Here is a 24,297-nt window from a genome sequence, read left to right as displayed (position 1 = left end):
GTGGAGAGCTGGCGGATCTATGGTCCTCCGGATGTGCAGCATCTCTGTGGGCCTCCGGATGTGAAGACCTGACTCTGCTGGACAACCTTCTGCTGGCACAAGGGAACAGGCTCAAATCTGAGAAGCAACCTTGAAGAAGACCATGGAGGATATCAGCTCTGACCAGCATGTTCTCCCTGCACGTGCTGGGAGAGCTGTGCAACACAGAGCCCTGTCCATAGAAGCCCCAGGTCTTCCTGGCTGTGGTCAGATCCAGCTGAAGGCAGTCACCAGCAGGGGGCATGGTGAGGCTCATTTTTCAGAGCAGTGAATGTTTACAGTCTTTATGGTCTTCAGGCTGATACAGTGTCCTTCACAGAATGGAGCCCCAGTGGGCTGCCAGCATTATGTTCCTTGCTGCCCACGGCCCTGTGCTTGGGTGCCCACCTGAATCAGATACGCCCACTTTTTTGACTATCCTACTGTGAGATTAGGTTTTAAGGAACTGCTGTGCTAGGAAGAAGGGGAGGGGTGTGTTTCCTGCCACGTGGTTTGCTGTCCCTTTGCAGCCAGTGATTATTTCTATGAAAATTGAATACATAAGAGGGATCAAACAGACTGTATTTGTTCTTTTGTAAATGTTCATTTTTCCTGTGAAGAGAAAAGGGAAACCCAGTGGCCTTGGATGCAGACATTTCCCCTCGTTTTAAAATTCTGAAATTAATATCACCAGCCTTGACTTTGCTCCGTCCTGAAGGTAACTGTTTATTACAGTCGGCATTTAAATCCCCCGATTAATAGGAGCAATTAAACAATAGCTTCATTTCCAGCAAATTAACAACCCTAATAGGTAATTGTGACATAAATGAAGATAAATTTGTTTTAATACAATGAGATAAAAAGAATACAGACAACCGAATTTCAGATTAAGAATTGAGTCTTCATTACTTCAGGCAAAGGCTTCACCAGAAGAAATTAAAGCATGGCTTTTAAAAGTGTGGCCTGTCCTAGATCAGAGGGCTTTTTATTGTGTGGAGTATCATAGAAATGATGCAGGGCTTGGGGGCATTAGCTCAGCTCACTAGCATGTTCAAGGCTCTTCCCAGCACTGAAAAACAAAACAGATACTTTGGGGAGAGTAGATGGCACACTGGCCGTGCAGGTCGCACGTAACTAGACTTAGAGAGCAGCCGAGAGCTGGTTTTAATGGTGGTGGAAAGAAGAAAACCTGTAGGTAATGGGTGTGTTTCTCTGTGCATGGTCATTGTACTCATGGTAAGACCCATGGATGCTAAAAAAACGTGTTGGGGTTTACCTAGAATGATGTCACTGGGCCTGTGCCCCCTTAAGCAACTTCTTTGGTAACTTTGATATGTAGTCAGCCTGGCCTTTATTACCCAACAGAAGAGTAAACCAACAGCACTTTTAGATAGAAGTTTGTAAAATCAAAACAAAATACCAGTGACCCAGGCACTGGAGTCCAGCCTTCACCTCCCTCCACCCTGCAACCTCACCTGCCCTTTCTCCTTGTTCAGGTGGAAGTGACCTGCACTGTCCAAAGCACACCAGGCTCCCTTCCAAAGCGAGGGTCTTTCAGCTCTCCGTAGCAGTTTGGAAGGGTCTCTCACCCTGAGTGGGCAGCCACACGCTTCTTTCCCTGTCTCCCTTCATCTTTTCCTCTTCCCATGTCACCTGGCCTTCCACACCGTCCTCTCCATTCATCCATTCCTCCATTGCAGAGTGCCTATTGTATACCAGGGCTTAACATCTGGAATCTAGTATTGCCAGAATGGCTCAGAGTCCATCGGCTCATACCCGACTTGCATCATGAGCTGACCATTTCCAGTTGGCAGCAGGATTTGGCAGGTGTTCAGATGGCAGACTGTGCTCTAGCCCCCTGGCCTGGGAACTATCTTCAAGCTGAGCGAGGGACCCCGACAGTCCTTGCCTCAGGACTGCATTGCTGTGGCTTCTCCCACTTGCTCTTCTGTTATGTTATTGCTGGTTGGTTGTTTTTGAGGCGGCGTCTTGTGTAGCCCAGATTGGCCTCCAATGCAAATGTAACCAAGGATGATCTTGAACTTCTGAGCCTCCTGCCTCCACTTCCAAAGTGCTAGGATTGCGGTCCTGTACCATCACACCCAGTTCATGACATGCTGGGGGTGGCACCCAGGGATTCCTGCATTCTACCACCCCAGCTGTGTCCCCAGCCTTGCTCCAAGTTTTCTTTTTCTGGTGTAACCTCTTCTCCACTCAAAACGTATATATAGTACTCAAGCACAGCTGGCAGATGGGTTGGGCCACTAGCAGTACCAGGCATGCTCCTCTAGCACTTCCTGACTTTGCCATTTCAGTGTAAGAAAGATTCTGCCTCTTTTTTTTTTTTTTTAACTCCTGAGTCACACATTCAGAGCTATATAGATAATTTGGTAATTAATTTCTTCTTAATTAATAAGCTAGTTTAATGATCACTCTCCCGTAATTTAAAATGGAGACATTAGGGGATCTTCTATTTGTTCCTGGAAGATTTACAGCCCACAGTGGTCATTGTTATTTACAGGGTTCTCCAGGTGAGCCCCATGGTTCTCTGGGAGGGCCTCATGATGAAAAGCCAAAGAGGGATTACCTTGGGTTGATGCTCCAGAGATGCACAGACCCTTCAGTGACCCCCAGCCTCAGAAACCGAGCTTTTAAACTACGACTACTGCTGTGACCTGAGCACTCGGGGGGACGTAGACAGGAGGTTACCAGTAAGAGGCCAGCCTAGCCCACATAGAGTATCAGAACACACCAATTGTGGACCATAATTAATGTGCAGTTGTACAGTAGTTGACTTTTATAAGTGTGTCACTTACAAACATTGAAAACATTACCTTAGCAGGGCATAGTGGCGCACACCTTTAGTCGCAGCACTTGGGAGGAAGAAGCAGGTGGATCTCTGTGAGTTTGAGGCTAGCCTGGTCTACATACCGAGTTCTAGGCCAGCCAGCACCACATAGTGAGACCCTGTCTCAGAAGAAAAGAAAACATACTACTCATTAGACTGACTCCTCTACCATCGGCTCCCCAGAAGCATCCCCTCCAGCTGCAGGTTAATGGTCTCAGCATGTCGCAGTGTTTCCAACTTGGGTCTCACTGTGGTTCTTGGGTACCCAGCTCTGTGCACTTCCCTGGGTGACAGGGCTATCCTGAGCTCACAGACTCCCACTCCTCAGGTGCTGTCTGCTCCCTCTACAACCTTGTAGGGCTTATCTGAGATCTCTGCATGTTCTAAAAGTGATGGTGGACTGAGAGGTGAGGTGCAGAGCCACCTTCACCTGAGGCTTGTGTGGTCAGAGCCATCGAAAACCCAAGCAGAGCGACGTCACAGTTAGGCTTGCCTTGGAGAAGGGCCCACAGTGTGCTTGGGTCTCAGCCTCCGGTTGAGTGTCCTTTGTAGGCTGTGTCACCAGTGGTGGGCAGTTGAGCCAGACCCTTGGGTTCAAGATGGAGAGGTAGCCTCAGCCTAGCACGGGCTTCCACCAGGACTGCTGGAGCATGTGGCCTGGTGCCCTGCTTGGAGCAGCATTGTCCAGATAACAAGCTTGGGTCCTTACGTCAGTTAAGCAGATGTCCTTAGAAATGCAGGGGAGATGCAGGGCAAGGAGTTCGTGGCTTCTGTCCTGGAAGAGGACGCTCTGAGCTGAGGGATGGAGTCCCAACCCAACGGGGCTGTGCCTCGGTGGCCAAGCGGTGTCTGCACTGCTGCCGCCGTCACCTTCCTGGTTTTTTGTTGTTGTTTTCCTTTGTCACTCGTTCTGCTTTGTGTGTGAACACAAAATTATATCTCTTACCTCAAAGGAGATAAGAGACAGTTTATTCTGGAGCCAAGTATGAGTGACCATGGCCCAGGAACATAGATTTAAGTTACCCCAAATACCATGTTCCAATGAGGTAGGAATTTCATGAGCTTCTTATAGTAACGGAACAAAGAAAGTCATAAATCAACATACTCTTGAAATGCATTGGTGGGTGCATTCAGTGGAGGAGTTACAGAAAAGGAGGGAGGTTCTACTATAGGTCTCAGATGCTGATGATGACATTCTTAGCCTTCTTGATGGTGGGAACTGTTGCTTTCTTAAGTTAATACATTCTGGTAGTTACAAGATGTTAAGTCAGAAGCTGAGGTAAGAAGGAAGTAGCTATTTATGGACTGCAGATGACCAAAGATAAATTGTAAATAGATTGTAGATTTGCAATGTTCTAAGCTCTCCATAGTCATTGAAGTGCTAATTAGTTGGTCAGCCCTGTAGGAAGTTCAGTCCAAGGCAGATTTTTCTGGGTGCTGTTTGTTCCTGTGTGTGTGTATGTGTCTGTGTGTCGGTGTATCTGTGTTTGTGTGGTTTGTTTGAGACAGACTGACCTAGAACTCATCATGGAGCCCAAACTTTCCCAGAACTCACAGCATCTCCTCTGTGTCTTCCAAGTGCTGTAAGACCAGTGAGTCAGCACATTCGACACCCACTGGGTCTTTCCCTGCAGGGTAGAGTAAGGACCTAGATCGCCCACACTGCTTAGCCTTCCAGCAGCAGCGATGAGGGGAACCTTTCTGTGTGTCTCCTCACAGGCCACTCCCCTGGGAGTTCCAAAGGTGACCCATCCTCTTGTGTGGATGACCCTGAAGTATCATGGAGTAGACCAGAGTATCTGGTCAGGACGGAGCAGAGCAGTCTTAGAGTTTGATTTTTACTACCAGTTAAAGGCGGTTTTCTTGTTCAATAGAAAATGTAAAAATTGTGGGGAAAGTAAACATGTAAGTCAGTTTTTGCTTTAGGTGGTTTACTTTTAATTTCAGAATGGAAAGGTGTGCATGAAAGTGTGCTTTGGTTTAAGGATGTCATAATGTCAGCAAGGTCAGGCTAGAGCCTCTGAGCCTGGAGACCCTCTCCTGATCCGGGGCACTGTCCCTGCTGCAGAGGCAGTGCTGTCCTCCCTCTCCACTCCCTGGGCTCATCTGCTGTGAGCCTCATGCAATTGAGATTCCATAGGTAGGACTAACTGAAGGGACTGACCAAAGGAAGTCTTTGACCTGTTGTTCAAAGCCAAACACAAGTTTTTCATTGGAAGCACCTTTAAAATGACTGCAAATATCACTGCGGAGGGAAGTAGTGGGATTCGTGGGCTCAGTGGTAAAGGGCAGTGGGCGCCCCTTCCTGGTGGGGACACTGTGTGATACGTACCTCGGCCCAGGTGACAGATTTATGTTCTAGAATGTCACCAAGTTTGAGAAAACAGTAAGTTTCAGCAATAAAGATAGCGGATTCCTTTAGGCTTTGGTGATTGTGTTTTTGCTATGTGTACATTTATATGAGCCATTTGCCCAAGTATTGATGTGAAATGTGTAACACATTTCCAAATAGCCAAGTACTAATAAAACTCAGTCTGGGGTTGTATCCTGTTGTAAACCTACCTCCATACCTTAAATGTGTAAAGTATCTTTAGTAATTAAATTTAGAAAAGAGTGGAACCTTCTTCCCTTCCCTGGCAGTCACACCTTAAAGTGAAGATGAGGGAGGAGCCATGCACTCACCTGAGCTTACTCTTCTGTTGGGGTCAAGGCCCCTGATCTGCCCAGATTGCCATATAGTCCTGTGCTGGTGGGCATGGTCCTGTGAGGGTGGACAGGGTCCTGTGGTGTGAGGTGAGGGTGGACAGGGTCCTGTGGTGTGAGGTGGACACGGTCCTGTGGTGTGAGGTGGACTGGGTCGTGTGGTGTGAGGTGGACACGGTCCTGTGGTGTGAGGTGGACTGGGTCGTGTGGTGTGAGGTGGACACGGTCCTGTGGTGTGAGGTGGACTGGGTCGTGTGGTGTGAGGTGGACACGGTCCTGTGGTGTGAGGTGGACTGGGTCGTGTGGTGTGAGGTGGACACGGTCCTGTGGTGTGAGGTGGACTGGGTCGTGTGGTGTGAGGTGGACACGGTCCTGTGGTGTGAGGTGGACTGGGTCGTGTGGTGTGAGGTGGACACGGTCCTGTGGTGTGAGGTGGACTGGGTCGTGTGGTGTGAGGTGGACACGGTCCTGTGGTGTGAGGTGGACTGGGTCGTGTGGTGTGAGGTGGACACGGTCCTGTGGTGTGAGGTGGACTGGGTCGTGTGGTGTGAGGTGGACACGGTCCTGTGGTGTGAGGTGGACTGGGTCGTGTGGTGTGAGGTGGACACGGTCCTGTGGTGTGAGGTGGACTGGGTCGTGTGGTGTGAGGTGGACACGGTCCTGTGGTGTGAGGTGGACTGGGTCGTGTGGTGTGAGGTGGACACGGTCCTGTGGTGTGAGGTGGACTGGGTCGTGTGGTGTGAGGTGGACACGGTCCTGTGGTGTGAGGTGGACAGGGTCCTGTGGTGTGAGGTGGACACGGTCCTGTGGTGTGAGGTGGACAGGGTCCTGTGGTGTGAGATGAGGGTGGACAGGGTCCTGTGGTGTGAGGTGGACAGGGTCCTGTGGTGTGAGGGTAGACAGGGTCCTGTGGTGTGAGATGATGGACTGGGTCGTGTGGTGTGAGTGGACAGGGTCCTGTGGTGTGAGGTGGACAGGGTCCTGTGGTGTGAGGGTAGACACGGTCCTGTGGTGTGAGATGAGGGTGGACAGGGTCCTGTGAGGGTGGACAGGGTCCTGTGGTGTGAGGGTAGACACGGTCCTGTGGTGTGAGATGAGGGTGGACAGGGTCCTGTGAGGGTGGACAGGGTCCTGTGGTGTGAGGGGAGGGTGGACAGGGTCCTGTGGTGTGAGGGGAGGGTGGACAGGGTCCTGTGGTGTGAGGGGAGGGTGGACAGGGTCCTGTGGTGTGAGGGGAGGGTGGACAGGGTCCTGTGGTGTGAGGGGAGGGTGGACAGGGTCCTGTGGTGTGAGGGGAGGGTGGACAGGGTCCTGTGGTGTGAGGGGAGGGTGGACAGGGTCCTGTGGTGTGAGGGGAGGGTGGACAGGGTCCTGTGGTGTGAGGGGAGGGTGGACAGGGTCCTGTGGTGTGAGGGGAGGGTGGACAGGGTCCTGTGGTGTGAGGGGAGGGTGGACAGGGTCCTGTGGTGTGAGGGGAGGGTGGACAGGGTCCTGTGGTGTGAGGGGAGGGTGGACAGGGTCCTGTGGTGTGAGGGGAGGGTGGACAGGGTCCTGTGGTGTGAGGGGAGGGTGGACAGGGTCCTGTGGTGTGAGGGGAGGGTGGACAGGGTCCTGTGGTGTGAGGGGAGGGTGGACAGGGTCCTGTGGTGTGAGGGGAGGGTGGACAGGGTCCTGTGGTGTGAGGTGGACAGGGTCCTGTGGGGTGAGGTGAGGGTGGACAGGGTCCTGTGGTGTGAGGTGAGGGTGGACAGGGTCCTGTAGTGTGAGGTGAGGGTGGACAGTGTGGACAGGGTTCTGTGAGGGTGGACAGGGTTCTGTGAGGGTGGACAGGGTTCTGTGAGGGTGGACAGGGTTCTGTGAGGGTGGACAGGGTTCTGTGAGGGTGGACAGGGTTCTGTGAGGGTGGACAGGGTTCTGTGAGGGTGGACAGGGTTCTGTGAGGGTGGACAGGGTTCTGTGAGGGTGGACAGGGTTCTGTGAGGGTGGACAGGGTCCTGTGGTGTGACGTGAGGGTGGACAGGGTCCTGTCTTGGCAGTTGTCCCTTTATTTTTTACCACATCAAGCACTGCTTTTAGGAACATCTTTTCCTAAGGCACTCAGACATGCTGCTTCCTCTCTGGCATAAAAAGCGTTTAGACAGTTTGTGACTTAGCCCTCGCTGGGTAGTACACGTCCGTCTTTCTGAGGGGAAAAGGTGGTGAAGTGCCACAACCATCCATATGACAGCCCTTCATGTCCCCTTTATCTCATCTCTTGACCTGCTTTAGATAAGGCTGACATTTTGTCTTGTCCTTCTAAAGAGTCCCAACAACATATTTAGAAATCATTTTCTTTGCTTCATTGGTGTTTGTGAGTTAGGACTTAATAATAATGAGGAAAGCTGGGTGTGGTGATACATGCGTTTAACCCCAGCACCTGGTTAGGTAGATCTCCAGGAGATCAAGGCCAGCCTGGTCTACATAGTGAGTTCTAGGCCAACTGGGACTACAGGACGACTATCTACAAATGCAAGAAAATAATAGTAAAAAAAAAAATGGTAATGGCATTAGGACGTTGTGCTTTGGTCAGTAAGGTTGGAGGCGCTATGGGAACACAAGAACTCGGACTCAGCTAAGTATTACCGAGCTCTGCGTAGCCCATCATGGCTTTGCTGTGAGCTGAGCTCTTCACCTGCCTTGTGGCTCTAAGAAGGAAAAATGGCATTGTTTTGCTTTTGAAGTTTCATACAGTGGGGTTTTCATAACATATTGAGCTCAGAGAGTTCTCAAGTCTTCCCGAGGTGTGGAAGGCCATCATGACAAGTGTCCACAGCATACAGAGCCTGTTAAGAGCTTTGTGCCTTCTTCTGAGGATGATGATTGCATCATCGTGGGTCACCCAGACAAGTAGGAACTCTGGCCGTGGAGTCAGACCAAGACTTGATATGGTAGAAAACCTATTTTTGCTTGCTGTTGTATTGAAAAACACTCACTCGGTTTATTAAATAATTTGCTGTTGCTGTGACAGAATACCCTGACAGAAAGCAGCTTAGAGAAGGGGTCATTTTGGCTCATAGTTCCAGCGTTACAGTCCATCATGTTGGGGAAGGCACGGAGGCAGGGTGTGCTGCGGACCTGGCAGTCGGGTGGTAGAGAGATCACACTGCGTCCACAGTGTGAGCGGAGAGAGAGGGAGAACAGGAGGAAGAGCCAAACTTATCAAACTCAGCATCCACTCCAGTGACATACTCCCTCCAGCCAGGCTCCATCTCCTCTAGGTTCCAGAACCTTCCCAGACAGCACTGTGAACTGTGGACCAAGGGCGCAGACACCGGAGCAGAAATGGATTCAGAGCACAACACCCACGCAATTAGGTCTCCATGTGCTTGGCTCTTGGAGCCTAAGAACCTCCTGGTGACACTCCCACAGCTGTTGGAATCCGACCTTAGATTTTATTTTTGGGTCCATGTGATGGTTTTGAAAATATTCTGATAAACATCTTCAAAGACCCCTCGATCAATACGCCAATGACTTTGAAATGACAGAGTGCCGTGATATTCCTCTGTAATTTAAACATGATTAGCTGATGAAGGTTAGGATCAATACACTACGGGAAGATAAATTAATTGATACCATCCTTTCAGGATGATGAGAAACTTATCGGAGGTGGGCCATGACAGATGAAGCTGGTGCCCCATCTCTGGGAGCCATTTTTTATATACTGCATTTCCACTTAATCATATTTAATACAATCATTCATTTACACAGAAACCATAAGCTGCAGACGTACCAGTTCCTGCTTAAAATTGTGTTCATTTGGAAATTATCTGTGAACGCTGCGTGGCCTCCATCTGTTTTTACCATTGGTCCTAAATAGGATGTATGCTCCTTCCAATGGGTGTCCATTGAAGTCAGCAGCAGTGTGGGCAGAGACAGGACTGGGTAGCCCCCAGCTTAATCACAGTTCCTCCCCGAGGATACACATCTGTTCAAATACAAATTGTAGTTACTGTCCTGTAGTGATACCTATCCATGTAGGAAGGATTTTCTAAACTGTTGACTTCCTTTGCAATTAAATTCAATATGCTTTATCAGCGAGCCTATTTGCTAAGAGAAGCTATGGCTGGTTGAATTCAGATTTGTATTGATCAAGATAAACTTCCAGTGTGTGTGGTAATATGTTAAAATAAAATTAAAAAGATCTTTGATATAATCACTTGTGCTTGAATGTAATTCTGCACAGCCTGCAGAGTTAGAAATTATTCTTTAGGCATGGAAAAGAAGAGAAAGAAAATACTTTGAAAGAGTGTGTTGAATTTTCCTGTCTTACTTGGGATTAATTTTGCTCCAAGTAACTGGCCAGCATCGTTTTATTAGGATAGCCTGCAGGGGGCAGTGGGCGTGTTCCTCTTACTGTGCATTTGAGTCCCCTGCCGTGGTCCCTGCAGACCTGCTGAGATTCTCCAGGGTCTGCATCATGGTCTTGGTGCCATTCCCAGTGCCACCTAGTGGTCCCAGATGGCAGCTGGTGCCCAGCTACACCTGCAGATTTCAGGGAGGTGCAGCAAAGACAAGAAGCAGGTGACAGGCAGCTCTTGCTGAGGATGGTCCTGAAGCTTCATGACGTTTCCGCTCTTGTCCCATCGGCCAGAGATTGGTTGTGGACCCCATTCAGCTGACGAATGTGATTCAGAAGTCCTGGGAGTGCCAGGTTTACCCTGGTTGTCAGGTGCCTAGCCGAAACTCACTGTGGAAGCCGGAGTGGCTGAGGCCAGAGGTCGCTAGGGGCCTCCACTGGGCACCTCATACCCTCACCTACCTCATACCCATGTCTCTTGTCTCTGTCTGCCAGTTGCCCAGAAGATTGTTGCCACAAGGAAGAAGCAGCAGCTGTCCATAGGCCCCTGCAAATCCTTACCCAGCTCCCCGAGCCACTCCTCCGTGTGTTCTGCACAGGTGTCAGCTGTGCACATCAGCCAGGTACGCAAGGCACCATGGGAAACAGGACCTTGAGTGAGTACCGAGGAGGGCCTGCAACGGGATGTTCATAGCTCATGCCAAGGCTGGAGTAACCCTTTTTATTTTCATTTTTTTCAACTTTATAAATAACAGCATGTTTGAAATCGACTTCCCGTTTCCTTCAGAAACTGTTGTGGCCGAGTGGTTTTGATGGGGCTCATTCTTTTAACATTCTCTGTCTTCATGCTGCCTGGGTGATGAGGCGTGCTGGCATGGGGTGGTGCCAGGTGCATGCTGCTGTCTCCTTCTTTATTAAAATCACTGCCTGCTCTTGGTCTGCTTGTAGGAGGAACAGTTGTGAGCAAATCCACTACATACTTAGACCTGGTAGCATTATTTAATTGTAACTGTCCTCTCCTTTAATCCCTGTGGAAGTGGCTAGCTTTCCTTAATAACATTTTGTTAAATTATTTACTCGGAAACAAACGGAGTATTTGTCACAAGGACCCACCCAGGAGCTCATTAGGGAAGCTGGTGACTTCATCTTGCTGGCCCTTGTTTTATGATCAGCACTCTTTGGGCGAGTGTTCCGTTGATGGCTTTTACAGCAGGCACAGGTTTTCCCCCAAGGTGCTCAGCTTGCCTGGAAAACCAGTGAGTTACAGAGTCTACCAATGGGGCCTGGGACGGTCCAGCCACACACTTGAATGTCTTCATGGTTGGTGTCTTCAGTTTTTCAGTAATCTGAAAACAGTTCAGGACTCCAATTTGTAAGGTATCCTCTCAAAATGGCCACTTGTATTTCTGAGCGACCGTTTTCATTTGCCCTGGCGAAGAGACTGTAGGAGCCTCTTGGCTTTTTAGAGGTGGAATAATTGTGTCATTACTTAGAAATTTTCAAGCTTGCTGGGTGCGGTGGTTCACACCTGTAGTGACTCAGAAGTATTTCTATGAGTTCAAGGCTAGCTTGGGCTGCGCTGTGAGTTTTAGGTCAGCCTAGGCTACAAAATAAGACCCTGTCTTAAGAAACAAAAAAGAAGAAATGTTCAAGTTTATTTATGGACGAGTCTTAGGTCACTTCACAGACAAAGCAACTTTTAACAGCACCTTGTGCTGTTACATCCGCCTAGGTAAGGGATGATGTTACCTTGTCTCACAGGCACCTCCTCTGTGTGACTTCCCTTATTCCTGGCTGTGACCTTGTTTCTGTGCTTCATTGTTAACAGATCCCTGGTTTCTAATCTTTGCAGACGAGTAACGGAGGTGGAAGTTTAAGTGATTATTCCTCCTCTGTCCCTTCGACCCCAAGCACCAGCCAGAAGGAACTTCGGATCGATGTCCCTCCCACTGCTAACACCCCAACACCCGTCCGGAAGCAGTCGAAGCGCAGGTCCAACCTGTTCACGGTGAGTGTCGGCTCTGGGGAGGCCTCACCTTCTCACCCTTCATCTCAGACACAGTGATGTGACTGTCCCTAGTCCAGCAGTGTTGCTAGAAGCCAGACTAAATGAGTGAGAATCACACTGACTCATGAAGTCTTAAGAAAATTGAGAGAAGGAAAGATTTGGGTCCTAGACAGAATGAGACTTACTCAGTAGGGACTGAATGTGAATCCTAAGGGGTTTGTACACTGGCTTTAATACCCCGTGACTTTCATGGTCCCCAACTAAAGACATTAGACACGGAGAGGCGGTGGATTGCTGTGGAGATTCCTGTTTGTGCATATGACCCTTTACAAGAGAAGCGTGAGCCTCACATCGTTTGTGTGTTGGGGAGGCGGCTCTCAAGACTGACCCCAAAGGGTTGTGCTGCCCGGACTGCCTTGCCTTCAGGACTCGCCCTCCTGCCTCTCTCCAGGAATCCCTGGGGCTCCCTGCCACAGACCACAAACTTCATGAAGGCTTGCTCGAGTCCTCCAGGGAATGTGATGCCGGAGCGAGGCATCTGGGCATTGATTTGGACCTGTAGCTTTTAGAAGATCCTTGGGCTGATGGGATACAGCGAATTCCTGAGCTGGAAGAGGCTAGACGCTTCTTCCTGTCTCTTCCTTTATGCCCGGCAGACATCATCAGCCAGCTGCAGAAGGGTTTGCAGTTGAGCTCAGAATGTCGGCAGAGCTCCTACCGTGTGGCACAGGGAGGTTTTCCTGCGCCGAGCTCTGTGCTGTGTGCGCTTTCCATTTGTCCATTTTTGTTTTATGTGCATGAATGCTTTGCCTGTGTGTGTAAGTGCACCCATGTCTTGCAGTGTCCATGCAGGCCAGGAGAGGGCATCAGATCAACTGGAACTGGAGTTATAGATGGTTTTTAGCCACCATGTGGGTGCAGTGAACTGAACCCGGGTCCTCTGCAAGAGCAGCCAGGACTTGTACTTGCTGAGCTGTCCCTCCAGCCCCAGTTCATGCTTTTGAACAGTGCTTTACAACCAGGTTTGAGGCTGATGCTAGGGTGGTGGGGGTGGGTAAGTGGACCCTGCAGGCTCCTAGTCATTGGATGTAGCCTGGGGTGGAACTGAACATCTGTGATTTAGACTGACACCATCACAGAGCCCAGCATTCTAGGTGCCTTGTTTAAAACACGTGGTGCCTGTTTTGGTTGAATGCTGATGTTGACTCTGGCACAAAGAATTGCACTATTTCCATCTTGCCCTAAAGGAGGTCTCCCTGGAGTTGCTAGAAGTTCACTGTCTGCTGATCCCCTCACTGGAAGATGGCCACATGATGATGTAGGTACCTGCCAGGTCTGGTGGATGCCCCAGCCCTTTCCCACCTTGTGTGTGGCTGTCTTCATTTAGGTCTGTTGATGATGTCAGGTCCCCTCTGAGGCACCCTGTCCTCTTCTTTACTGACTGGCCTGAACCATCAGCTCTAACGTGCACTCCCGGCAGCTGTGTGACCCTAAGCAGATGACTGAACCTCTCTGAGCTGGGAACAGCAGATCTTCTGCTGTGGGACTGTCAGGAGGCCTCCCCAGATCTTTGTGGTGCTGCTTGTTATTTTTCCCACCACTCTGTCAGGAACATGGTTGGTTACTGATGGTGTTCAGCAGAAGTAGTCGTAGGACTACTGGGTAGGTCCAGAGGGTAGGGTTCAGGCTTCTGCATGGTACAGGTAAATGCAAGGCTCATTTGAATCGTGCATGGATATAATGGTGTACTGCTGAGCTTCTTAGGGACTTAGGGTATCAGAAGTCACACACCAGTTGCTTTCTGGCTTGATGCCCGGGGCAGGGCCTGTGGGTTGAGAAGGTGCTGCCTCCCAGAACAGACTCCTCACGCATTCGCGACATGTGGCACATGACACACTTGTTCTAAGAAATCAGTTACCAATGCTGCAGCTGGCTTTGGAGGCATCAGGCTGCAAGTAGGCGCTCATTGACGAGTGTCAGATGGGAAGCTTCCACACTGCCACCTCACCTCCCATTTGGAGTGGCTGAGGAGAGGGTGAGGACCCAGTCTACCACTCCTGCCAAAGCCATGTTCCCCTCATGCTAACTTGGGTTTCTACTGTTGAAAGAAATTTATTACTTTATTTTATGTGTATGAGTGTATTGCCTACATGTATGTAAGCGCACCTGTGTCATGTAGTGCCCATGGAGATCAGAAATGGGCATCAGATCCCCTGGAACTGGAGTTACAGATGGCTGTTAGCCACCATGTGGGTGCTGGGAACTGAACTTGGGTCCTCTGCAAGGGCAGACAGTGCTGTTTCTCCAGCCCCTGAAAGGAATTTTTAAAACCAACCAACCAAAAGATCACACAACCAGGAAGTATGTCTTTAAATGGAGTATTTGTAAGGAGACCTGCATCTAAAAGTGCCTGGATCCCATGTCCTAAGTGACTTGACAACTCAGTTTTCCTACAGTGGATGCTTTATTTTAAGGCAGGAAGAAGGAAAACCTTGGCTTGGCTGGTTTACTGGTGTCACCCCCGCTCCGCAGAGCCCTGACTTGGCAGTGTCTGGGAAGGATGCTTCCTGCCACATTGAAAGGAAGCCCGTCTGGTGTGGAGATAGAAGGACCCGTGCACACTGTAGAGAGTGGAGAAGTGAGGCAGTGGCCTGTTTCTGGCCAACTGCAGCCACACCCACACACAGGCACGTTCACACACACGTGTACACAGGTGTCCAGGAAGAGGCCAGGAAGCTCTGATGCCATGTAGGGAGGAAGCTGGTAGAGCTCACTGTCGGGTGCTGTGTGTGTTTCACGGCCTCAGCTGTGTTGTCTGTGTTCGCTCTCCCCTTTAATGCTGGAAGACAGTTTCCAAGCAAACCTTTCAGAAGTCGAACCCATCTGCCTTAGTAGTCTGGAACAGAAATTTGGGGTTCTGAAAGAATCTAGTACCATGGTAGGTTGCATCGTGGCATTTAAAGATATACCAGCTGAAATGCCAAATGGGGCCCCGGCACGCTGGCCCTTCCCTAGTTCGGTGGACACAATGGCATCGTTAAGTTGAAGGTTCTGGAAACATCGACTCCACTAGATGTCAGTGTCATCCAGGGAATGAGAAGAAGGCAAATTAATTTTGAAATCTGAGCAATTAGGAAACCAACTCTTTGCAGTGACCAGCTTGCTCCTATCCTTAAATGTGTAAAATTGTGTAGACGCTTCCTCCCTGGTGATGTCAGGCTTACATTGTCAAAATGTGTATGTCTTGGGACTGGAGAAATGACTCAGTCATTAAGAACACTGGCTGCTCTTGCAGAGGACTCAGGCTTGGTTCCCAGCATACACGTGGAGGCTAAGAACTGTCCATAACTCCAGTTCTCTTCTGACTTCCACACTTAACATGCATGCAGGCAAAACACTCAGACATACAAAATACAAATAAATAAAATTTTTAAATGTATGTGTGTTTAGAAGTGTCTACAGCTCTGCCCTATGTGACCCATGTTAGTAACTGTAACCATTCTGAGATGGTGCTGTACAGGCTGCAGGCACTGTCCCCTTGCCTATCAGCACATTCTAAAGAAGGCTGGAAGTGATGGGTTCCCACATGGCTGTTACACCATCCTCATATCTGTGAAGCACTACGTAAAGTACCAGACTGTGGAGCACTGTCAGCTCTCTGATGTTTGCATGTATACACGTTTTAAGCAAACAAATCACATGCATTTTGTATGAAATGGCTGGAAAAAAAAAATCACTCCAGCTGTAGCAAAATATGCATTACCTTTGTGATGGGAATTATGTCCTACCAACATGAAGGTAAATTACGTCGTATTTACCAACAGGAAGGAAAAGTGTATAGTATTTTGCTAATTTCTGTGTAAGCTGCTGCTTGAAAAAATGAACATTAAAAGATTACCCATTGACTGCCTGATTTTGTTATACAGATTTAGAGCAGTTAGTGTAATAGCCTCAATTTACATGTGGCTGACATGTTTTATTGGAAAATATTTTCAAATATACCAGAATAAAAAAGTGCATATTCTATGTGATGTTCATAAGGTTCAGCGGTTTGCTGCCACAGCAGCTGCATCTAGAGGCAGCTGAGTTGGAAGTGGAAGTCCGAGTCCTGGTGTCCCGCTCGCCCCTCCGCCTCTGTTCTGGGGCATCACAGTCACCTGTGTGAGGATTGCGTTGCGTGCACTCAGTTGTTAAGCTCAGCGTCTCCTTGCTTCTGTGTGGCATTGCAGGCTTTTTACGAATTGTGTCTTCATTTGGTATTTTCAAAGCTTGTGTAATGCTGACAGTGTTGCATAGAGCCAAGCAGGACAATACCAAGAGACCCTGCGGAAAGCCTTGAACGACTCACAGAAGCTCATGGATAGAAGACGGTGAAATTCATAATGTGAAAGAATTGTCTGGATGATGATTAGTGTCTTGTGGAGAACACGACCCCCAGGCCTGCCATGATGTGCTCCAGCCTCCTGCCTTCCTGATTGGAAGGGGAAGAGCAGGCCCTGTTGGACAGCCAAGACTCCCAGTCCCCAGGCTCTGCCCACCATTCATGGGGCTTGATGGGCTGTCTGTCTGTGACTCTGTTCATCATGTGAGGAGTTAAACATTTGTGGGGCTCAGCAGTTACTCTGATGGTTGGAAGTCTCTGGACCTGCAGTGGGTGTGATTAAACCTGGTTCTGTCACTAGCAATGTGTGGCAAGCTGGGTGCAGCATACGGTCACTCCTGACTCACACTGAGGGCTGCTGACATCTAAGGAATGCATGGGGCTCTGTCTACAGAGAGGGGAAGGGTCTGTAGCCACTGTTTCCTTTCCATTGTGGACAGGAAACAAGGGGTTCAAGGACTCCAGGGTCTCCTGTACAGCAGATTTGTTTCCGTTTGATTGTCGGATTCCAGTTTCATTGAGTCCGGTGTAGACACAGGATCAGAGGGTTGAGGTATGGCAGCTGTCTTTGGCTCTTTCCTTGAAATTTTAGTTTTGTGTCCCTTTCCACCAGAATGCTATCATTGATGGAATTGTGGGGGGCAGTGAAGTTGACCCTGAGTTTTTATCACATTCATCTCATTCATCTCTGAGCATGTGTGGTCTTGTGACATCTGACTTTTTGTACATATTTGGAGCTGTCTGCAGCAGCTCTGTCTGTTTTGCCCTGCTTCCCTGAGTCTGGAATTCTGATCTAAGAACAGTGACTGAGGACAGATGCGCTGCCTGGAGGAAAATGTTCAGTTTTTCCCCCAAATGTTTATTTTGTTAATTATTCTGGTTAATAGAGAATAATGAAGCTGGATTTCCAAATTTAGATTTAGAACTCCGAAGTCCTCTTAAATGTTCTCTGTGGGCTTACATTGTTTGAAGAATTATCAACCGTGAACTTTAAAAATTATTTCCCAACTGGAAACCTCTCATGCTTGCCTTCCCACCAACTGACATGTGGGGGAAACAGGGCTGTACATTAGTAATTTAGGAGTAAAGCCTCAATACCATAGCTAAAATTCCCAGTTCGGGGTTGAGGAATGCCCCTTCCTGTTTTCTGCTTGTGACTTTTCTGTGGACTTATTTCAGGTCACATGTTGCCCCAAAGATGAAAGGCACAGCACTGGGCACAGAGTAGGCATTTGATAAACGTGGGCTCCTGTAATCTAAGAAGTGATTTTTCCTGGGTACTGTTGCCTTTGAAGGACTGGAGGCCAGTTAATTTATAGGTGCCTCTCTGTGTCTCCTTCTGAATTTTTGGCAGTAACCTGTCCTGGAGTCCTAGGTCCATCCTGTCAGCCCTTACTGTGATGACATTTTAGGGTATGGCCCCTTTCAATACTGTTTTAGAAACACCCGAGGCCCTGTCCTATGTCCTCTTGAAGCTGGTTTCATTAGCCGCTCCCAGCAGCACCGGACAGCACCAAGTCCCTCCATTTCATATATCATCTCAGATTTGAAAAGCACAGGAAAATGTTTCTCCATTTTCAATATTGCGTGAGTAATGTTCCCATTGAGAAGTAATGGAGTGAAGTTGTCAGTTGTCAGCACTGTTATTAAGGAGGACGAGTCTCAGATCTTTCTCTCATAATAAAATAAATCTGTCAGAAAATCATCGCGCTTAGGCTGGCTCATGCCATCAGGAGACGGGATGTGGACGCGGGCGCTCCTGTAGCTTTCCCGGAGTCAAGGTGCACCTGGGGTCACAGCTTCCCTGGGTCCCAGGCTGCCACCCTCCCCTCCCCTGCCTGCCACTGCATAGTTCAGAACATCAACAACCACCCGGGATAATTGGCTGAGGAGCTCGGCTCACAAACAGCTTCTCCCTGTTCCCCGAATGTTGACATTTTGTCAAAAGGAGAGTTTCAGCTTTCTGCCTTTGTTATTTTTTTGTGGCCCAATAGACTAGTTTAACTTTGAAATCCCTGTTTTCTAACCACCCAGAAGTCATAAGAGGCGACATTGCCTACACCTTCATGCTACTGATCTAGGGTATACTTTAATTCGGACCCGCTGAGTCGGTAATGGGCTTTTTTAAATTATCCAGACGTTAATTTAATTCCTTCATTTCTGTGGCCAGGCTTCTGAATAACCAGCCAGGCCCCTCTCCCCTCGGCTGTGCTAACTCAAGCTCTGGAATGTGTTTTCCTGTTGGGCGTTGTTCTCCTCCCTGGTCCATTGGTTTCTAGTGATTGAATTTTGAACTCTTTAAAAAAGAATTAAAAGATAATTTTGCAGTAGAAAAGTTGAGGGAAAGTTTAGAAAAATTCTCTTTGGACTGATAAGTCAGTGCAGATGAACTCCTAGTCGGGGGACGGGGGTGGTGCTTCTCTCTCTCTCTCTCTCTCTCTCTCTCGTGTGTGTGTGTGTGTGTGTGTGTGTGTGTGTGTCCACACAAGTACCAGGCGTGCCTTCTGGATCCTGTTGGTGGGAGCTGTGCACAGAAGGGAAAAGCCTAGTCTGCAGCCACAGGCCTCACTCAGATGCTAACTTTGCTTTTGCTTTGCAGTCTCGGAAAGGGAGCGACCCAGACAAAGAGAAAAAAAGCCTGGAGAGCCGCGCGGACAGCATTGGGAGCGGGCGAGCCATCCCAATTAAACAGGTACTCGGCCCCTTCCCCGCCTTGCCAGAGACACACCTCGGGTAGGCCTGAGATACGCTGGCTCAGGAGCCGCGTTTGTTTGATGTGCTCTGTTGATGAATGTGGAAGCCACTCACTTGACATCAATTAGAAGGGGTTCCTGTGAGTATTAAATAGGATCATTAGAATAAGAAGAGTGAGATACAGCAACAGCTCTAATGAAGTGCGGTCTGCCCGCCTGCATATGGAGTGTGTTTCCAGGCTGCCCTGTCTTCAAAGGCTGCCTTTGTGCCGGGCTTTGATTGGGCCGCTGGCCGCCAGGCGACAGGGGTAAATCAGATCACCGTACAAGAGCCCCTTGTGATCACAGAAATAGCCCGACGTGGCCCTAATTTGCTCTTGCGGACGGACATCTGAACACTGTTTCAGGCTGGTCTGTAACAACGAGGCAATTAGTTGTGATAATCATAGTCGGCGTGTCAGCTGTGCGCTCTTGTTTGTAATTTGCTAATGAAGGGATTGTAACTTTGATTAGGTTCAGTTTCATTTAGACCTTATTATATACAGGAACATTTACAGCTGTAATGTGGGGCCTTAATTAAACTTCCTCATTACACAACAGGACTTGAATTTAAGCATTTGTTTTGGCCTATGTTGCTAGCCTGAAATGGGTTTTCATTAGCCCGGAAACCGGGTGCTAAATGACTTCACGTCCCAAGCAAGAAACACTGGAACTCATGTGTGACGTCTTTTGATGCTTCATTTCCGAAAGAGTAAGAATAAAGAGTTCAGCCCCACACCGTGACTTGGGAAATGTCATCTTTTTGGTTGATAAAGAAAACCAATTGATTTAGAGTATTTTCTCTCCCGGTGGGGGCTGGGTGAGACAGAAAACCTGTGGGTAGGAAATAGCTCTGCCCTCTGTGGATGATGCTAGTGGCTCGTCCTGAGCTCTGGTTGATCTGGCACATTCTCTCTCTCTTCTGTGGCCACCACCTGACTTCACGGGGGCCTATGCACATGGGCACTGGCTGCCCTGAGCAGGCATTCTTCATGCGGACACAGCTGGATCACATGACCCCTAGATGTTGGTGGTTCAACTCTCACCCATGTGTAGCTGATAGAGGTGCAGTTCTACAAGGGGCTGGGTCCTTGCAGCTCGAGGACTTGGGAGTTAAGAGAGCCAAGGGATTCTGGGAAAGCAGGACTGTTGTCATCCCCTCCCTCCAGCTGCAGACCCCAGTGGCCTGTGTGCCATATATGCCCACTGCAGGGCTGTCTAAGCCTTTGACACAGGGGAGGGAGGCCTAGACACGGCAGCTGAGGCTGCTCTGCTTCTGTGCAGAGCGGCCTTTCACGTACCATGTGGGGATTAACCCTCGGCACCTTGGAGAGAATCCTCTCCTTTCCTGTGGTGACAAGCAGCATTTTTTCACTATAAACCAGTTCTTTACCTCTGAGGGCTGTGTACATAGTTGCTCTGATTTGCTTATTTATTTAACTCTCTACATAAGGCCGTTTTAATGTATGATTTGTGTGTGTTCACTGTGTCGCTCCATGTGGTGTTACAGAAACCATGTAGTAGTTTGTCTCCCTCATCTGAAGAACTAGGACATTGAAGATGATAACTTAACGTGCATCATCAGCTCAATGTCTGTCCACTGTTGATGTGGGTGGGAGGCTCAGTGGCCCAGCGGGAACATTTGGTGAGCCAGCTAGGCTCTGGTGTAATTGAAGCCTCACTAATTTGTGCTTTGATCATCTGTGGATGGGGCTACTTTCCAAGCTGGACTTCTGTATATGCAGATTGAAGGTGACCATCAAGCATAAAATGGGGGTTCTGTTGTCCTTAGAAGCCTTTGGCTCTGGAATGTTCAGACTTACCTTTTTGAAGTCCTAAAGATTTCCCCATGACTTCCAGGCACGGGGAGTACCTGATGCCCCCAGGAGCCCTCAGTGTGCAGCCTGGACCAGCTCCTTGCAGGGTCTGTCCCTGGCCTGCCATGGCCTCACACTGCTCATCTGCAAAGCAGGGACCTGGAGAATATCTGGCTTTAAACACTCAGACATAGAGATTCTGCAGGGAATGTTTCCGTTCCAGCCAGACTGGGGTTTTCTGTGGGTGAGGTGTCAGGACCCATCGAAGCAGCCAGACTGGGGTTTTCTGTGGGTGAGGTGTCAGGACCCATCGAAGCTGTCCTGCTCATCCTGCAGATTGATATGGGGTCTTTGGTGGTTTGGGTTTATTGAGTGACTTGCGGGCACACACCACATCATGCAGTGTGTTTTCAAGGAGCATAGTTCACTCAAGAGCATCTAAATTCTTCACTGTCCCCCTGCCCATGGCTTCTGTGATGCTCAAGGGGATGGAGCCAGAAGGGGCATTACCTACCTGGCATATTGTTAGAAAGCCCACAGGTAGATTTCTTGAGCAAATGAACAGTTAAATGAGAACTTGCTAAGTGCTCCTTATGCCGTATTCTATTTAACCCCCAGCGCTGCAGAATGGGGGCCATCGTTTTTTCTTGATCTTAAAGTTCCCAGACAGGGTGAGCATTCTGGACCAGGCAGCTGGGAAGCCAGGTCCCAGGCCTGTACTCTGTCTACCACTGTGTGACGGAATGCCTACCTACCCAGAGCCTCCACAGCAAAGCTACAGGCTTTAAAGATTTGTTAAAATGTATTTATGTGTGCCTGTGAGTTTTATGTGAAACACACACATATAAGTACCTGTGGGGGCCAGAAAATGGCATCAGATCCCCCTGTAACTAACATTACAGGTGGTTTTGAGCTGCCTCACGTGGGTATTGGCAACTGAACCCATGTCCTTTGTAAGAAGAGTAAGTGCTCTTAACTGCTGAGCCACCCCTCCTGCCCCAACACACAGGGTTTTTTAAAAATTGTGTGTGTTTTGCCTGTGTGTATGTAAGTGCACTTGTGTCATACAGTGCCTGTGGATTCCACAAGAGGGTTTCAAATCTCCTGGAACTGTAGTTACAGACAGTTGTGAGCTGCCATGCTGGTGCCGAGAACCAAACTCAGGTCCTCTGCAAGAGCAGCCAGTGCTCTTAACAGATGAGCCATCTTTTCAGCCCAAGTTACAGTGTTTAAACTAACATGGGGCCCTCAAGACAAAAGTATCTTGCACTGTGAAGAAGAAGCATCTAGAGCTGTGTCTGGAGCAGTGTCTCTTCAGGGAGGCTTGTAGGACAGGCCCCTCCCTCAGGCAGGAGGCCCCCTTCATTTGTGTTTCCTGTGCTGCCCCTGCCCCTCGCACGGGCAACAGAGTCCTTGGTCACCTCCCAGCCCTGGTTGAGATTTGTCAGAGCCCTACCCACCAGCTGATGGATCCTTGGCCTAGTGGCAGAGGAGAGGTATTGCGAGCCCGTGGCCTTGCACATGTGGCCGTTGTCCTGGATGTCGCCCCTTCCTCCATGGGAATCTTGTGGATGTTTAGGAAGCAGGTGGGGCAGGCGCCACACCCCACAGCAGCACTCTGGATGCTGTGCAGGCACACATGTGCCCGGTGCCCTTTCATCCTGTTTAACTTGTATTTTGCTTTCTCCTGGGACAGGAGCTGGCCCGAGTCTCCATCACCAGTGACTGTCGATTTCTCTTTTCTTCCAATTGAAGGTTCCTCAGCAAGACTAGGGATTTGTTCATTTCTTCTAGATCTGGACTCAACTCTCCTTTTGTCCTGTCTGGGTCCTGGGAGGAGAGTGACTTAGACAGTTCTGTTTCGTTTCTTGCTAGTAAGAAAAGGACCATTCTATTCTAGAAGAAATGGAAAAGCAAAGCACGAAAAATAAAAGCCAAGTCCCGGCTCAGCGGCCAGTGGGCTTGTCACGTATTAATTTTTCATTGCTGTGGAGAGTTGTACATACATAATCACTTGATTGCAGTGGGAGTTAGGGAGCTCCTATGGTGTCATTTGCATAAATCTTGTTAAGTCAATGGCAGTTAATGAGGTACAAATGAGCCCGGAGAAGGTGACATGCAAATCGTGGGTGGCAGATGGGAGGTCTGTTTGGGGGACAGCAGCTGTGTGCTCTCCTTTCTTTCTTTCTCTTTAGCATTTTTTAATCTCTATATTTGAGTGCAGACACAGCCACAACCCTCGGCCTCTCACCTCCCCCTCCAAGGACTCCCAGCCAGGGCCTGGCCACGTCCTCCTGCCCCTGACACTCATGCTGAGAGCCAGGCAGCAGGAGCTCACCTAGCACGAGTGTATACAAGTATAGGCCTGCGATCATTGTCTCATACCTCGGTCTGAGCTGACTGTGGATTTTGGTTGGTAGGGACAAACTGGAAAGACCTCTGTATGAGTCTTGGGAGGTGGCGTGCTATGTTGTCTTGGAGATTTCAAGCATAAAAATATTATGACTGCTTAACTGGATTCCGTTCAATTGTCTTTCCTTCGTGTGACTGGGATCAGTGTGGCGTGCACCCTGCAGACCGGGTATGCTTGGAGTGGGTGTGCTGTCAAAATCAGGCCTCAGTGAAAACCTGGCATCACCAGTGCAGGGTCTCCAGGCTGGTGCCAGCTTTGCTTGGGAGTTAGGGGTAAGTCTTATGTGCTAGGAGGATTCACAGTGGACTCTTGGAGGTTCCTGGGCAAAATGCAGCTTCCTTCCACCTTAGGCACCTGTTACTTAATCGTGGCTGATATTTTGAGATCGAGACTTCACTGAGGACTCCCAAAGTGGTAATGCGCATGGAGCACAGCGCTGCCCTGGGGATGTACAGAGGCTTCTTCCTCAAGTCCTTCCTGTCCTCGGAGCTTCTCTCTGGCAGCGTCCAGTTTGTGGGACCCTTCACCTTGCAGGAAACTGAAGCCCAGGTGTCCTTGCTTCTGTGACTCTTGCTGAGTACGCTGAAGGAACGAAATGTCCTTTTGGTTCTTTGTTTTTATATGTGATCTTGGTTGGCAACTCTATAGCCCAGGCTGGCCTCAATCTCTTGTTTGTCCTCTTAGCTCAGCCTCCAGGATCATGCCTTGCACAGAGTCTGCATCTGACTGTTTTTAAAGTCTTGCTTTTGACCTTGAACCCAGACAGTCTGGCTGCCTCTAGGGTAGAGAGTTGGCTGGTGGGAGCAGTTGTATGCCACCAGTCATCAGAAGCCACAACCCATCACAGGCTGGCAGAGTCAGAGGTGCCTGGCTGGAGTGTTCAGGCCTGTGAGCCATCTTCAAGCATTGCCTGGTTTGGGTTCCTTGTTTGGCAGGAGGTTGACTTTTAGTCCTCAAATACCGTAATGCCATTGGCACAGTGATCTGATCTATAACTGGATAAGCACTTGAATCTCTAGTCAGTCATCTTGAAAGGACAGA

General features: G+C 49.1%; 1 protein-coding gene across 10 annotated transcripts in view; it reads left to right on the top strand.

Annotated features, from left to right (window-relative positions):
• Window positions 1-24,297, top strand: part of Agap1 (ArfGAP with GTPase domain, ankyrin repeat and PH domain 1) — a 511,278-nt gene that overhangs the window by 229,333 nt on the left and 257,648 nt on the right. For all 10 annotated transcript variants that reach the window (XM_017795748.2, XM_017795749.2, XM_008823665.3 and 7 more), the window contains 3 exons: window positions 10,401-10,528; window positions 11,758-11,913; window positions 18,894-18,986. In XM_017795748.2, the coding sequence (XP_017651237.1) occupies window positions 10,401-10,528; window positions 11,758-11,913; window positions 18,894-18,986 (377 nt within the window). The remainder of the gene's footprint in view (window positions 1-10,400; window positions 10,529-11,757; window positions 11,914-18,893; window positions 18,987-24,297) is intronic.

This window comes from Nannospalax galili, unplaced genomic scaffold (genome assembly GCF_000622305.1).
Source record: "Nannospalax galili isolate Female #2095 unplaced genomic scaffold, S.galili_v1.0 scaffold149, whole genome shotgun sequence".
NCBI classification, from domain to species: Eukaryota; Metazoa; Chordata; class Mammalia; order Rodentia; family Spalacidae; genus Nannospalax; species Nannospalax galili.
This window is presented reverse-complemented; position numbering and strand designations above follow the sequence as displayed.